General features: G+C 53.7%; 1 protein-coding gene across 1 annotated transcript in view; it reads right to left on the bottom strand.

The window, feature by feature from the left end:
• Positions 1 to 2510: 2510 nt before the first annotated feature.
• WNT9A (Wnt family member 9A) overlaps positions 2511 to 12476 on the bottom strand; it is a 74805-nt gene continuing 64839 nt past the window's right edge. The window contains exons 3-5 of the mRNA XM_023763821.1: positions 8140 to 8396; positions 7222 to 7484; positions 2511 to 5477 (exon numbers count right to left, since the gene is read on the bottom strand). Coding sequence (XP_023619589.1) covers positions 4998 to 5477; positions 7222 to 7484; positions 8140 to 8396 — 1000 coding nt within the window. The 3' untranslated portion in view covers positions 2511 to 4997. The remainder of the gene's footprint in view (positions 5478 to 7221; positions 7485 to 8139; positions 8397 to 12476) is intronic.

Raw genomic sequence — 12476 nt, 5'->3', positions numbered from 1 at the left:
AGCAGGACACAGCACAGCTTTGGGGGAACACATGAGGTAGTTCGAGGGAAGACAGAGACCAGCAGTGAGGCTGAAGGGGCCTGGGGACTAGGGACCAATGAGGGTTGTGTGTTGTGCCCAGAGAACCCCAGACTTAGAGCAGGTGAACAGATGGACCAATGGGCCCTGTTGGGGACCCACTGCTGTAAGGAGCTGTGAGGAACCTGCTTCTGGAAGAGGCTGCAGCCTCAGAGCAGGAGGGAGAGCAGGGCCACAGCAGGCATCCTGAGAGCAGGCTAAAAGCACCCCACCCCCAAACACTCCTGGGGAAGGGAGGAGGCAGGGGCAGGTGCCCAGTGTGCTGGAGGTAGACTACACCCCCAGCATTCTGGAGGCCTCTCCCCACTGACCAACAAAGGACATGGGCCTTGAAGTATGGAGGGAAGGTTTGCCCAAGAAACTGCAGCCTTGTTTCCTAATGATCAAGAGAAGGAGGTGTGTGTCCTGCCCTGCCTGCCCACCCGGCGGAGAGCTCAGACCTCCTAGCCAGGGCCTGCCCTCGCCCAGCACTCCATGATTGCCATGGGTAGAGCTGTGTCCCCCAAAATTCACATCCACTTGACACAGTGTGGGACCTTAGTTGGAAATGGGGCCTCTGCAGATGTACTTAATGATCTCCAGCTTTGGGGAAACAAGGGTCTCAAGGCTCAGTCACCAGCTTGAGGCTATGCTAAGCATTGACAGTGGGCAAGCTGAACGTTGCTGGGCTCCTGGGACCCCAGTGACGGCAATGTGAGAGGGACCATGCAGCCACTCAGTGACCAAGGATCCCAGATAAGGTCTCTGCACCTGAGAGCTGTGGCCCCTCCAGGTATGACCACAAATAAACCACCATCCCATGGGTCCCGCTGTGCTGTGCTTGGGCTTCAAAAACACTCAGCTCCCTCCACACTCTCACATCAGGATCCACTGAAACAAGTTTTCATGTTCCTACCTCAACTCTTCTCTGTCCTGCCCAAGTCCCTACTTATTACGTGTACCGGTTAATAATGCGGATTTTTTTCAATAGATGGAGTTACAGATGTTGATATATATGCGATTTGATACGTATGCTATTTTGTTGTATTGACAGCAAGCTTGAAAACTTCATATGTCAAATTTGCTGAAGGTGTTAACATCATAGATATTTTTACGCTTAAAAATGTCAAATTTCGTGCCAAAAAAAGAGGATTTGTGGGAAGTTTTAATTCGTTACTTTATTTTGAAGAAAAGTGCTGCTGAAAGTTATTGTATACTTCGGGAAGCTTATGGTGAACATACTCCATCTCAAGATACTTGTGAATGCTGGTTTAAATGCTTTAAAAGTGTTTATTTCAATGTGAAAGACAAAGAACATCCAGGTCAACCAAAAAAGTTTGAAGACCAACAATTATAAGCATTATTGGATGAAGATGCATACCAAACTCAAAAACAACTTGCAGAAATTGTTGCTCAGCAAACAATTTCCAGTCATTTACAAGCAATGGGAGAGACTGTAAAGGAGGGAAAGTGGTTGCCACATCAACTGAATGAAAGACAAATGGAAAACTGAAAAGTCATCAGTAAAATGTTGCTTCAACGGCATGAAAGTCTTTTTTGCATCGAATTGTGACTGGCGATGAAAAGTGGATTTATTTTGAGAATCCCAAATGCACAAAATCATGGGTTGATCCAGGTCAACCATTAACATCAACTGCAAGGCCAAATCACTTCAGAAAGAAGACAATGCTCTGCGTTTGGTGAGATCAGGAAGGTGTGGTGTATTATGAGCTTCTAAAACCAGGTGAAACCGTTAACACTGATTGCTACCGACAACAAATAACAATTTGAACCATACTCTGATCATAAAACAACCAGAATGTGCCAGAAGACACGGCAAAGTAATTTTGCTTCATGATGACACACCATCACACACTTCAAAACCAGTTAAAAACACGTTAAAAGATCTTGCCTGGGAAGTATTAACCCACCCGCCGTATTCACCAGACCTTGCTCCTTCAGATTACCACTTGTTCCAATCAATGGCACACGCACTTTCTGAGCAGCACTTCAAAACATACGAAGAAGTGGAAAATTGGGTCTCTGAATGGTTTGCCTCAAAACAAGAAAAGTTCTATTGCGACGGTATCCACAAATTACCTGAAAGATGGGGGAAATGTGTAGCTAGCAATGGACATTACTTTGAAAAAAGCACTTTTGATGTTTCTCTTGAAATGATCGTGTTTTCTTTGATTACAAAATCTGCATTATTAACCAGTACAATAATCTGCATTATTAACCCTCCTCCCGCAGCCACTCCTCCCTCAACCCTCCTCCCTAAACCCTCCTCCCTGGGCCCTCTTTCCTCAAGCCCTCCTCCCTCAGTCCCTCCTCCCTCAGCCACTCCTCCCTCAGGCGCCCCTCCCTCACATCCTTCTCCCCCATACCTCATCTCAGGCCCTCCACCCATACGCTCATCATAACTACTCTGAAGTCATCGGACTGAGTCGGGCTATAATTTAAAATACGTTTATTTAGTGTTTCCATTTGTTTCTGATTGTGTTACACAAAGCCGTTAAATAAATACATTCTCCTAGTCACTCGAGTACACACCTACTCACTATATAGATGAGGTAGAGAAGTGGGTAGGCTGGCGGGAGAGCCTGAACACAGAGGAGTCAAGTGTGAATGCCCCTTCTCCCAACCTCCGGACTGGCTGAGCCTGCCCGGAACCCACATTCGAGGACCTGGTGGGGAGCAGGTGGCCGGGACCCGCCTGGCCCTCAGCATGGCTGCCCACCCCGCAGCTCCTAGAGAGGCTGACCCCGGGGCCCTGGCCCCACTGCAGACACGTTGCCTTCAGAGACCCTCCTGCCACATGAAAGAGAAGCACGTTTAGGAGAGACTCCATCCGCGGGAGTTGCTTCTTTGTTTAGCAAGACATTCTGATATATATTTATATATGAACAAGCCAGCCAGCAGACATTTTCAGTCTGCCTTGTTTTAAAAAATACTTTTCTTAATATTTATGACAAAAATAGCTAAATGTGGTATTTAATTTAAAAAATATATATCCTTCTTTTGACTTGCCACCTTTCCAGACCCAGTAGTGACTGGCTACAGTCTTGTCGTGGGAGCGTGCCGCTCCACCTGCTCTGGGCCCAGCGGGCAGGGATGCATGGGGATGACCAGGAGGCACCCCAGCTCACCCCCTATCCAGCCAGGCCTGCAGAGATGAGGGGCAGGTCCACATCTCCTGCCACTGAGGAGCCCACCTGGCTCCCTTCCAGGATGGGCCTCCACAGCAGTTATTCACGGTGTGTTCTCTGAACCACAGGAGAATAAACTTTACTATTTACACTATAAAACAGGAACAAAGAGACCCACATCAACATAAATAGGTTTTCTTTTAAAAACACAGTTCCCTGGGGTTCCTGGAGCCCCTGGGACTCCAAGGAATGCCCTAGCTCAGTAGTTCCTGCTTCCACACTGCCTGCACCCTTGGAGCACAGCTGCCAGCTGAGCAGGACAGGCCCAGGGCAGAAGCTCCAGAGCCAAGGCTGCCATTCACGTCAATGTGGGAAGGAGAGGCCCACGCTAAGGAAGGGCACAGGGTGGACCAGGTCACACCCCAACCACCCACAGACCACACCAACATACACACACGGGCACATGCGCACGCACATGCACACATGTACACACATCACCCGTGCTTCCACACATGTGCATACATAATGCATACAGCAGAGGCATGTGCTCAGATGCATACATCCATGTAAGCACGCACACCCATGAACACGTGCATATGTTCACGCACTCATGTATGCATGCATGACATGTGTTTATACACACGTGTGCAGTCATGTATGCATACACATCACACATGCAACTTATACATGCACACACTGCACAAGCATGCACACATCACACACAGAGACACACTCAAGCACACATGCACACGTGTGCGCACACTAACACCAAACCAGGTCGGTGTAGGCCATCCTTTACTCCTTCCGGCAAAGACAACAGCATGGCTAAGGAACACAGCCTTCCATTTGCCAAATCCTAGCCCCAAACACACTCCATCACATCTATCCCACCCTGCTTCCCCCACAATAACACAGAGCAAGCTGTGCCTTCCTTGTGAAATAAACGCTCCAAGGGGCTGGCCCTGCCCCTCTGCCCATGCATACCCCTTGGGGAAGGCAGGCCAGCCTTGCCACCCCAGGCTCCAAAATCTGCATTTAGGGGCTGGAGTGCAGGACGTGTGCCCACATGCTCGCTTCCCAGGATGGCTTCCCTGGGGGCAGCAGCCTGGACCTGACTTCCAGAAGCCCTGAGGGAGGTGGCCAGACACATCTCGCTTTAATTCTTAGAGCAACGACAGCAACGTCTCTCTTGACTTAGTGGTTTCAAACACAAAGCAGATAAGGCAAATAAGATGGGGGGGCGGGGGGGGAGAGGGGGGAGGAGAGAGGAAGGGGCCCCTGCAGACTGGGAGAGCCACAGCCTGGAACATAATGGGGACAAAGAAAATAATTATTATATATTAGTTAAATTAAAATAAGTTAAAAGTCACTGATATTACTCCAGAGAGAAGTGCTTGATGTCAGAGGGAGCAGCAGCGCCTCCCCCTCACTGGCCATCCCTCTCCTAGTGGTTTGACTCTAACCAGAGCTGGTGGAGGGCAGCCAACAGGCTGCCACAGAGGCCCTGTGTGGTCATGAAGGTGCACCCATGCTCCTCAGAGGGAGCCCAAGTGGTGAGGGGCACTGAGACACAGGAACTGGACTCTTAAGGACAAAAAGCATCAGTGCAATGCTGTCAGGTTCCGGGGCGGGAAAAGCAGAGGGTATGCAGAGGTCAGACCAGGCTGGGCTCCTGCCCCCACCTCATGCCCAAATGTGCTGGGAGCACCTAGCCCAGGGCTCAGTCTGCAAGTGTAGATGCCTCTGCTGCACACGCTGCCTGCACCCCCACAGCAGCCTGGCCACCTGGCGCTAGCCCTTGCAAGTGTAGACCTCCTCCCGCTGTGTGCACTGCCTGCACTCCACGTAGCAGCACCAGCGCACCTGGCACTGGCAGGGCCGTGTCACCACTCGGCTCTGTGTGTTGTGGCCTCGCCCACAGCAGATGCTCTCGCAGTTCTTCTCGCGATGGCACCTGCGGCCAGCAGTGCCTGGAGAGAAGCGGCCGGCCAGGCAGAAACTGGGCGAGTCATCCAGGTGCACAAGCTCTGGTGTATGGGGTAGCGGGTCACCGCCTGTGCCCGAGGCCCGGCCCCTGGGTGGTGAAATGGCGCCTGCCTCACCAGCAGCCTCGTTGGTGGTGCTGCCCACCTTGAGCGCTGTCTCATACTTGTACTTCAGGCGCTTGCCCACCTCATGGAAGGGTGCCAGCTGCCGCCAGCACGTCCGCACAGTACAGGAACCTGACACACCATGGCACTTGCACGTGGTCTCCACCCCAGCCTTGATCACCTGGAGAGAGAGAGAGATGTGAGCATGTGGGCCACACCTGGCAGAAGAGACCAGACCCCACGAATCACCCCAAAAGGGGCTGAAACTGGCACCCACCCTAGGACCAAACCCTTTGGCCCCCAAACCCAGGCTCCCTGGCTTACATACCCATCCCACTGCCTTCAAGCCACAAACCACCTAGTACAGAAATCCTATGGCCAGCAACATGGCCTCCAGAGCAGCCACCACAGCACCTGTGGCCCTGTGGAGACACTCCCTTCCCGCCCAGATGTTCTTCCCTGTATCTAGGGCTGCCCTTACACGGGCAAGGCAAGCCACCCTCCAGCCCCACCAGCAGCACCCTATCAGTCTACTCTCTGGAGTGCTGCACACCCAATGGGCAGGACTGGCCACTGGTGTCTATAACTCAGCTGACCACGTCCCTGCCTGAGCATTGGGACCTGGTACTACTGCACATATGGGTGCCACCCAACCAACACAGAAGTGAAAACAGCTGGCCAGGGCAGGAGCAGGTGTGGCTCGGCATCAAGCTGTGTTCAGACTCTGGGAAGCTTCCCAAGACCCAGACCGGGTCCTTCCACTTCCAGGACTTGGGTATCACCTGAAAAGTCAGGAAGTCAGGCCAGCTGCCCCACTGAGCCTTCTGCCAGACTGCCCACACAGGGGTCCCTGGAGGGATGTGGAGAGGAAGGGCAGGGAAGCCCTCCCAGTGGCCCAAGCCAGGTGTGAGCTCCCAGGGAGGGCCACCTGAGGGGATTAAGAAACAGCTATTCCTTGGCCACATAATGATACTTTGCTGAGAAACATGACAAATTTAATTAGAACACTACTTACCCAGGCCTGAAGCTAATGGAGCACTTTCATATTCTGACTTTTCATTTATAGCTTACAAAAGGCAAGTACAAAGGAAAAGAAAAGGGCTTGCCTGAAGGATTTAATCTCCCCACAACCTCCCCAGAGGACTGAAGGAGGGAAGGAGCTCCCATCCATGACTCAGAACTCAGCTAGTCAATAAAGAGGCTCAAAGTAGGCTGGCTCTAATTACATCCCCCCAGGCCTGGGCTCCACATTCCTGGTAGTCCCCTGCCAGTCCCAGGCAATGGCTGAGCCTGGGGGGCATTTGGTGGCCCAGGTTGCTGGGGACCTAAGGGGACAGGGCTCCAACCACAGTTAGGACTACAGGTACAGGCCTGATGCCTACACCAATGTTGAGGACCCGAGAGCCAAGGGACTGCAGAAAGGGTGAAGAGTGGCAGGAGCGAGGTCCCCCCAGGCCCAGTCATACTTGCAGCCCGCAGCCCCAGAAGGGCCCAGCCAAACGCTAAGATACTCCTTTTCCTGAGTCTTCTGAGCTGAGTTCCTCAGAAGAGAGTCCTGGCCACAGATGAGAACCCTAAGCAGAGACACTCCCCAACACACACTTGGACCAGCTGCACCCAGGCCTTCCCTGGGACAGTTCCCAGACTGCCTCCACCTAGGTCCCTAGTAACAAGACCACATGCCCCTCAGCCCTGGCAGGCAGGGCTCCCAATCTGCCATCCTCTTGGATAGATGCTACCCATCACAGAGATCCTCCTGGTGGCCTTGACACCCAGGGCCAGACACAGATGGCCCCATACCCACCTGGCTCCTCCGAAGGCCTTCCAGTTTTACCTCTCTAGGAGGGACCACCACCACCACCACCACCACCACTACCCCATGGCACCCCTCCCCCACCTTGCGCCCCCACCCCCACCCTGCTTGCCTTCACACCCACGAGGTTGTTGTGGAAATCCACACGGGCACGCAGGTCCTTGCTCGACCGCCGGCCCAGGAACTCCTTGACGAACTTGCTGCTGTACTTAAGGTTGTCTCCGCAGCCACCCCACTGCCAGGCCTCCCGGTTCTCCAGGTCAGGGGCTTCATCACAGGTACAGCGCTCCATGCGGCCTGCGCTGCAGGCCTTGGCCAGAGCGTGGGTCAGGCCAGCTGAGGAGATGGCGTAGAGGAAGGCAGTCTCCTTGAAGCCTGGGAAAGGGGGGCGGGGGGGGGGACAGCAGGGCCGGTCAGTGGTGGCACCAGCAGCAGAACCTGTCAGTATGTGCAGCTGAACCATGCATTCCCAATGAAGCCCCAAATTCTGGACTGCTGGAACCTTCCCATGATCAACTTGGGGGGAGGGGGAATACCTCCTGGGCTGAGGGCTCTCCTATGTGTGGGGGCGGGGGCGGGGGTAGAGATCCAGAAGTACTGTGGCCTTCATTTTGCCTGGTGATCAGAGACCCATCCATTCAGGTCTCTTACCCACCAGAATGGCCTGGGGCCCTAGGAAAACCCCTGCCTGGTCCCCGTTTTTTAACAAGGTCATCAAGAGGCTCAGATGAGAGTCCCCAGTAGCTCCCACATGCAGAGGGAGACAGGAGAGATGAGGCTCTGTGCTCTGGGCACCAGCTGGACCCCTGCCATCCCTATGGGCACTGAGCCTTGGCCACAGGCATGTGGGAAAAGCCATCAGAGCTGCCTGAGGCCCTGGCAAAGCTGCCAAAGGCTCCTAGTCCTGCCAGCAACAGTTCAGGCCTGTGTGGGGACAGGGCAGTTGGAAGGGGCTGGGCAGGAGCTGGCTCTGGGATCTTTTCCTATGCCCTCAGCTCCTCTCCCCTGACCTGGACCCAGCGCACCACACCTCGCTTGAGCAGGCTGGCCCGGTAGCGGCCCTCTAGGGTGCAGTTCCAGCGCTCAAAGCGGAACTGGTACTGGCACTCGAGGGCGCTCATGCTGACCGCTTCCACCAGTGTCTCCGCCACACCCGGGTCCCGGCGGCACATGCGCCGCTGCTTCCGCTCCAGCTTCAGCCGGTCGCAGGCCTTGTAGTGTGCCTGTACGGCTGCCTCGGGCTCCAGGGTCAGCGGGAGGATGGTCAGGGGCTCGCTGCCGGTCAGCCTGCACACAGAGAGCCCAGGGTGAGCACCGTCCCAGAGGAAGAGCCATGGCACACACCCGGGCAGGGCTCAGGAGGCCAGGCCTCAAGGAGGCACATACACTACACCCACAGTCTTGCCCGCTTACCCAGCTGGAGGAGCCCTGCTCCTGGATGCCCACCTCTGCCATTCCCATGTGGAGGTGGACCCTTGGGAGGTCCTTGCCCTCCAGCAGCCTGTACACATGGCCCCAGGTCCCAAGGGATCTCCCAAAATGCCTGCGCCAGAGCACCGCCCAGCCCGGGACCCACGTGCCACTGGGAAACCGGCCCCTTTCTCCTGTAGCTTCACCCAAGACCCTGGCCCACGGGGTCTGTAGCCTGCTCTCTGTCCTGCTGCCCTCCACCCCCACCTGCTCCATCCAGGGACTGACAGGCCTGGCCTTCTGTCTGCTATGGCCTCAGTGTCCCCAGATAGAGCAACTGTACCTCTGGGCCTCAGACATGTCCATGCCCAGTCACATTCAGACCCTTAGCATTGGGAGGGAGAGATGCCCACCAGGACAGGGGCAGGACTCAGAGCTCCCATTCGAGCATCTTTGGAAACAAGCCTCCCACCCCAGCCCACCCATGGGGAGCATGGCCCCCTCACCATGCCCCATCCTCCCTCCTGCTGCCTCTCGAAAGGCCACTCAGGGTTACAGTGGCTACCAGGCTGACTCCAAGAGCCCCAGCTTTCTATAGGAGGAGGGATGTGGTGGGCCCTCCTAGAACCCCACCCTGTGGCAGACCCCCAGCAGTGATGCTCCTCTGGGGATAACCCAGGTACTGGCTTTCAAAGTCTCCCTGCCTCCGCTCCCTCTCACCTCCCACCATATACACCCCAGCATGGCCTCTCCCAGGCCTTGCCTGGGTGGGGGCCTCTACCCTGCTGAGGGCCCAGTGGGACTCCCAGACTCTGAAGAGACAGGGCCTGCCTCACTCATTCCAGTCAACTCCCTAAAGACAGGAGGTCTAGCAGGGAGCCAGACAACACTGCAGGGACACCAGGGCAAAGGCCCCGGGGTGCAGAGAGGAGTGGCCAGCAGATGGGAGCAGTCACCCTTGGAGGATGAGGCCACACAGGCAGGCCTCAGACCAAGGATGCGCCCCTACACTCCACCCCTTCCACACTCTGGCTCCATTAGAAGACACCCCCCTCCCCCAGGCCTGGGCCCTGCTCTCCATGTGCCCAGACCGGCCTGGCACCAGAACAGAGCGCTGGCCGTGCCCCCACCAGCTCCAGTCCCAGAAGACTTCACTGCAGGGCCCGCTCTCCTAAGTGATGCTCTGAACCAGGAGCCCCCTTTGCTCCCCCCACCCCATGCACAGTGGGAGGCCAGCATGGACCCGGGCTGGGGGATAATCCCAAAGGTCCCTGAGGCACAGGAGGGGCCTGGAATGGGTGGCCCTATGATGCAGACAGAGAGACAGCAAGGTCTTTGAGGAGCAGTCTGTGAGCTCTGAGCTGGAATGCTGTGCCAGAGAGGAGGTGGTGAAGGACAAAGCCAGCCAGCCAGTGACCTGCATCCCCACTGCTGCCGCAGGGTTACTGCTTCATTCCTAAGGGCACAGGGACTGCCATGAGTGGCTTCGTGGACTTCCAAGCCTCCTGCCCAAAGACAGCTGCTGAGGCAGACGGAGAACAGGCTGGGGCCCGCAGACCCCAAGCTTGAGGCTGGAAAAGCCATGCTCCCCACACAAAGGCAGCTCACACAGTGGAGACTTGTCCCCAGACAGGAATGTCAACAGCTGTGCCCAGAACGGGTGCCAGGCAGCAGAAACCCCACAGCCTCCAACCTGCACGAGATTAACCAAGCTCCAGGCGGTGCCAAAACATTCCAGCATCCAAGAGGACCCCCAAAGGTGGGGCCAACGTAGGGGGATCTGGGGCCAGCCTAGAGAGGGCAGCTGTGAGAATGTACAAGGAAAGGGAAAGGATGGTGGGCCACAGTGTCCCCCAGTGCAGAGAGGCTGAGGACAGGGGTCCCAACACACCCAGGGCCACACTGCTTTCTAGTTCAGGCAAGGAGAGGGCCAGAGTCCCCCTACACCCAGGGTTGCACTGCCTCCTATCCTCACTGCACAAGGGCAGGAGTCCCCTACCTGAGGTTGTACCCGGTCTATGCTATACATGGTGGCCGAGGGCAGGTATCCACCCATACCCAGGGCCTCCTCATCCACACTGCATCTAGGGGCAAGAACAGGGGTCCTTTGACAACTAGGGCCGACTGTGTCCATACTACACATGCAGATTGAGGGCAGGGTTCCCCATGCACTAGAGGTGCAACCACACTGTTCTGCTCCCAAGGCAGCCCCTTCCCAACTCTCCGACACCAGCACCCAGATGGTCCCTACACCAGACCCCCTACACTGCCAAGGTGTGTTCAGTGTGTGGTCTGCAGATAGAGCAACTATCTGGGGCTCACAGCCTGGAGTGCAGAGGACAGACCCTTGCGGAGGTGTTGGGTGGCAAGATAAGTGGGCAGAAGATGTTCAGGGTGCAGGAGGACTGGTTTCTGGGCGTAGCGGAATAAGTCCCAGTGACAGGAACCAGGGATCCAGGACAGAAACCCCAACACCGAGAGTAACCACAGCAGTGCTAGAGGAAAGATGAGAGGTTTATAAAACACTCCTAGAGTCAGGAAGTCTTTTCTCAGAGTGAATCACAATCCAAAAGACCTTGAAAAATTAATAATTTTTACTCTTAAAATAAAAGAATCTCTGCACAGTGAAACAGTAGCATAGAGTTTTAAAAAACAATAGACAATGGGAAAACATATTTGCCAATGCTATTTCAGATAAGGTTTTAATCTCCAAAATTTACCGAGAACTCATACAACTTAATAAAAGGAAGGTAAAGGATCCAATCAAAAAATGGGCAAAGGACCTAAATAGACACTTTTTGAAAGAAGACATACAGAAGGCTGAGAGACATATGAAAACATGCTCAAAGTCACTAATCATCCGAGAGATGCATATCAAAACAACGAGATACCATCTCACACCTGTCAGAATGGCTACCATCAACAAATCAACAAACGACAAGTGCTGGCGAGGATGTGGAGAAAAAGGAACCCTCGTGCACTGCTGGTGGGAATGCAGACTGGTGCAGCCACTGTGGAGAACAGTATGGAGTTTCCTCAAAAAGTTAAAAATGGAACTCCCATTTGACCCAGTGATCCCACTTCTAGGAATATACCCCAAGAGATCAGAAACACCAATCAGAAAGGATATATGCATCCCTATGTTCATAGCAGCACAATTTACCATAGCTAAGATTTAGTGCCCATAAGCAGATGAGTGGATTAAAAAATTGTGGTACATCTACACAATGGAATACTATGCCACTGTTAAAAAAAAAAAAAAAGAACTTTTACTATTTGCAACAGCATGGATGGAGCTGGAGAGCATTATGCTAAGAGAAATAAGCCAGTCAGAGAAAGATAAATATCACACGATCTCACTCATATGTGGGATATAATGATCAACATAATTTGATGAACAAAAATAGATCCAGAGACAAATGGCAGGGGAGAGGGGGGAAGGGGTAGAGAGCAACCAAAGGACTTGCATGCATGCATATCAGCATAACCAATGGACACAGACACTGGGGCGGTGGGGGCTTGCCCGGAGTGGGAATGGCTGGGGGTAAGGGGTCAATTGGGGGAAAAGGAGACATATGTAAAACTTTAGATAATAAATGTTTAAAAAAAGATTTTAAAAATTAATACTAATGACAGCAAAAAAAAAACCAAAACAATAGAATCAAAAAAAAATGTTGCAACTCCAATCCCAAACCAAGGGCCAACTTCCTTTTGCTTGTGTCCTTTTTTTTTTTTTTTTTTTAATATATTTTATTGATTTTTTACAGAGAGGAAGGGAGAGGGATAGAGAGTTAGAAACATCAATGAGAGAGAAACATTGATCAGCTGCCTCTTGCACACTCCCCACTGGGGATGTGCCCGCAACCAAGGTACATGCCCTTGACCGGAATTGAACCTGGGACCCTTGAGTCCGCAGGCCAACGCTCTATCCACTGAGCCAAACCGGTTAGGGCTGCT

The sequence above is a fragment of the Myotis lucifugus genome, unplaced genomic scaffold (genome assembly GCF_000147115.1).
Source record: "Myotis lucifugus unplaced genomic scaffold, Myoluc2.0 scaffold_302, whole genome shotgun sequence".
Taxonomy (NCBI): Eukaryota; Metazoa; Chordata; class Mammalia; order Chiroptera; family Vespertilionidae; genus Myotis; species Myotis lucifugus.
The sequence above is the reverse complement of the archived record's forward strand: the minus strand, read 5'-3'. Positions and strand labels throughout refer to the sequence as shown.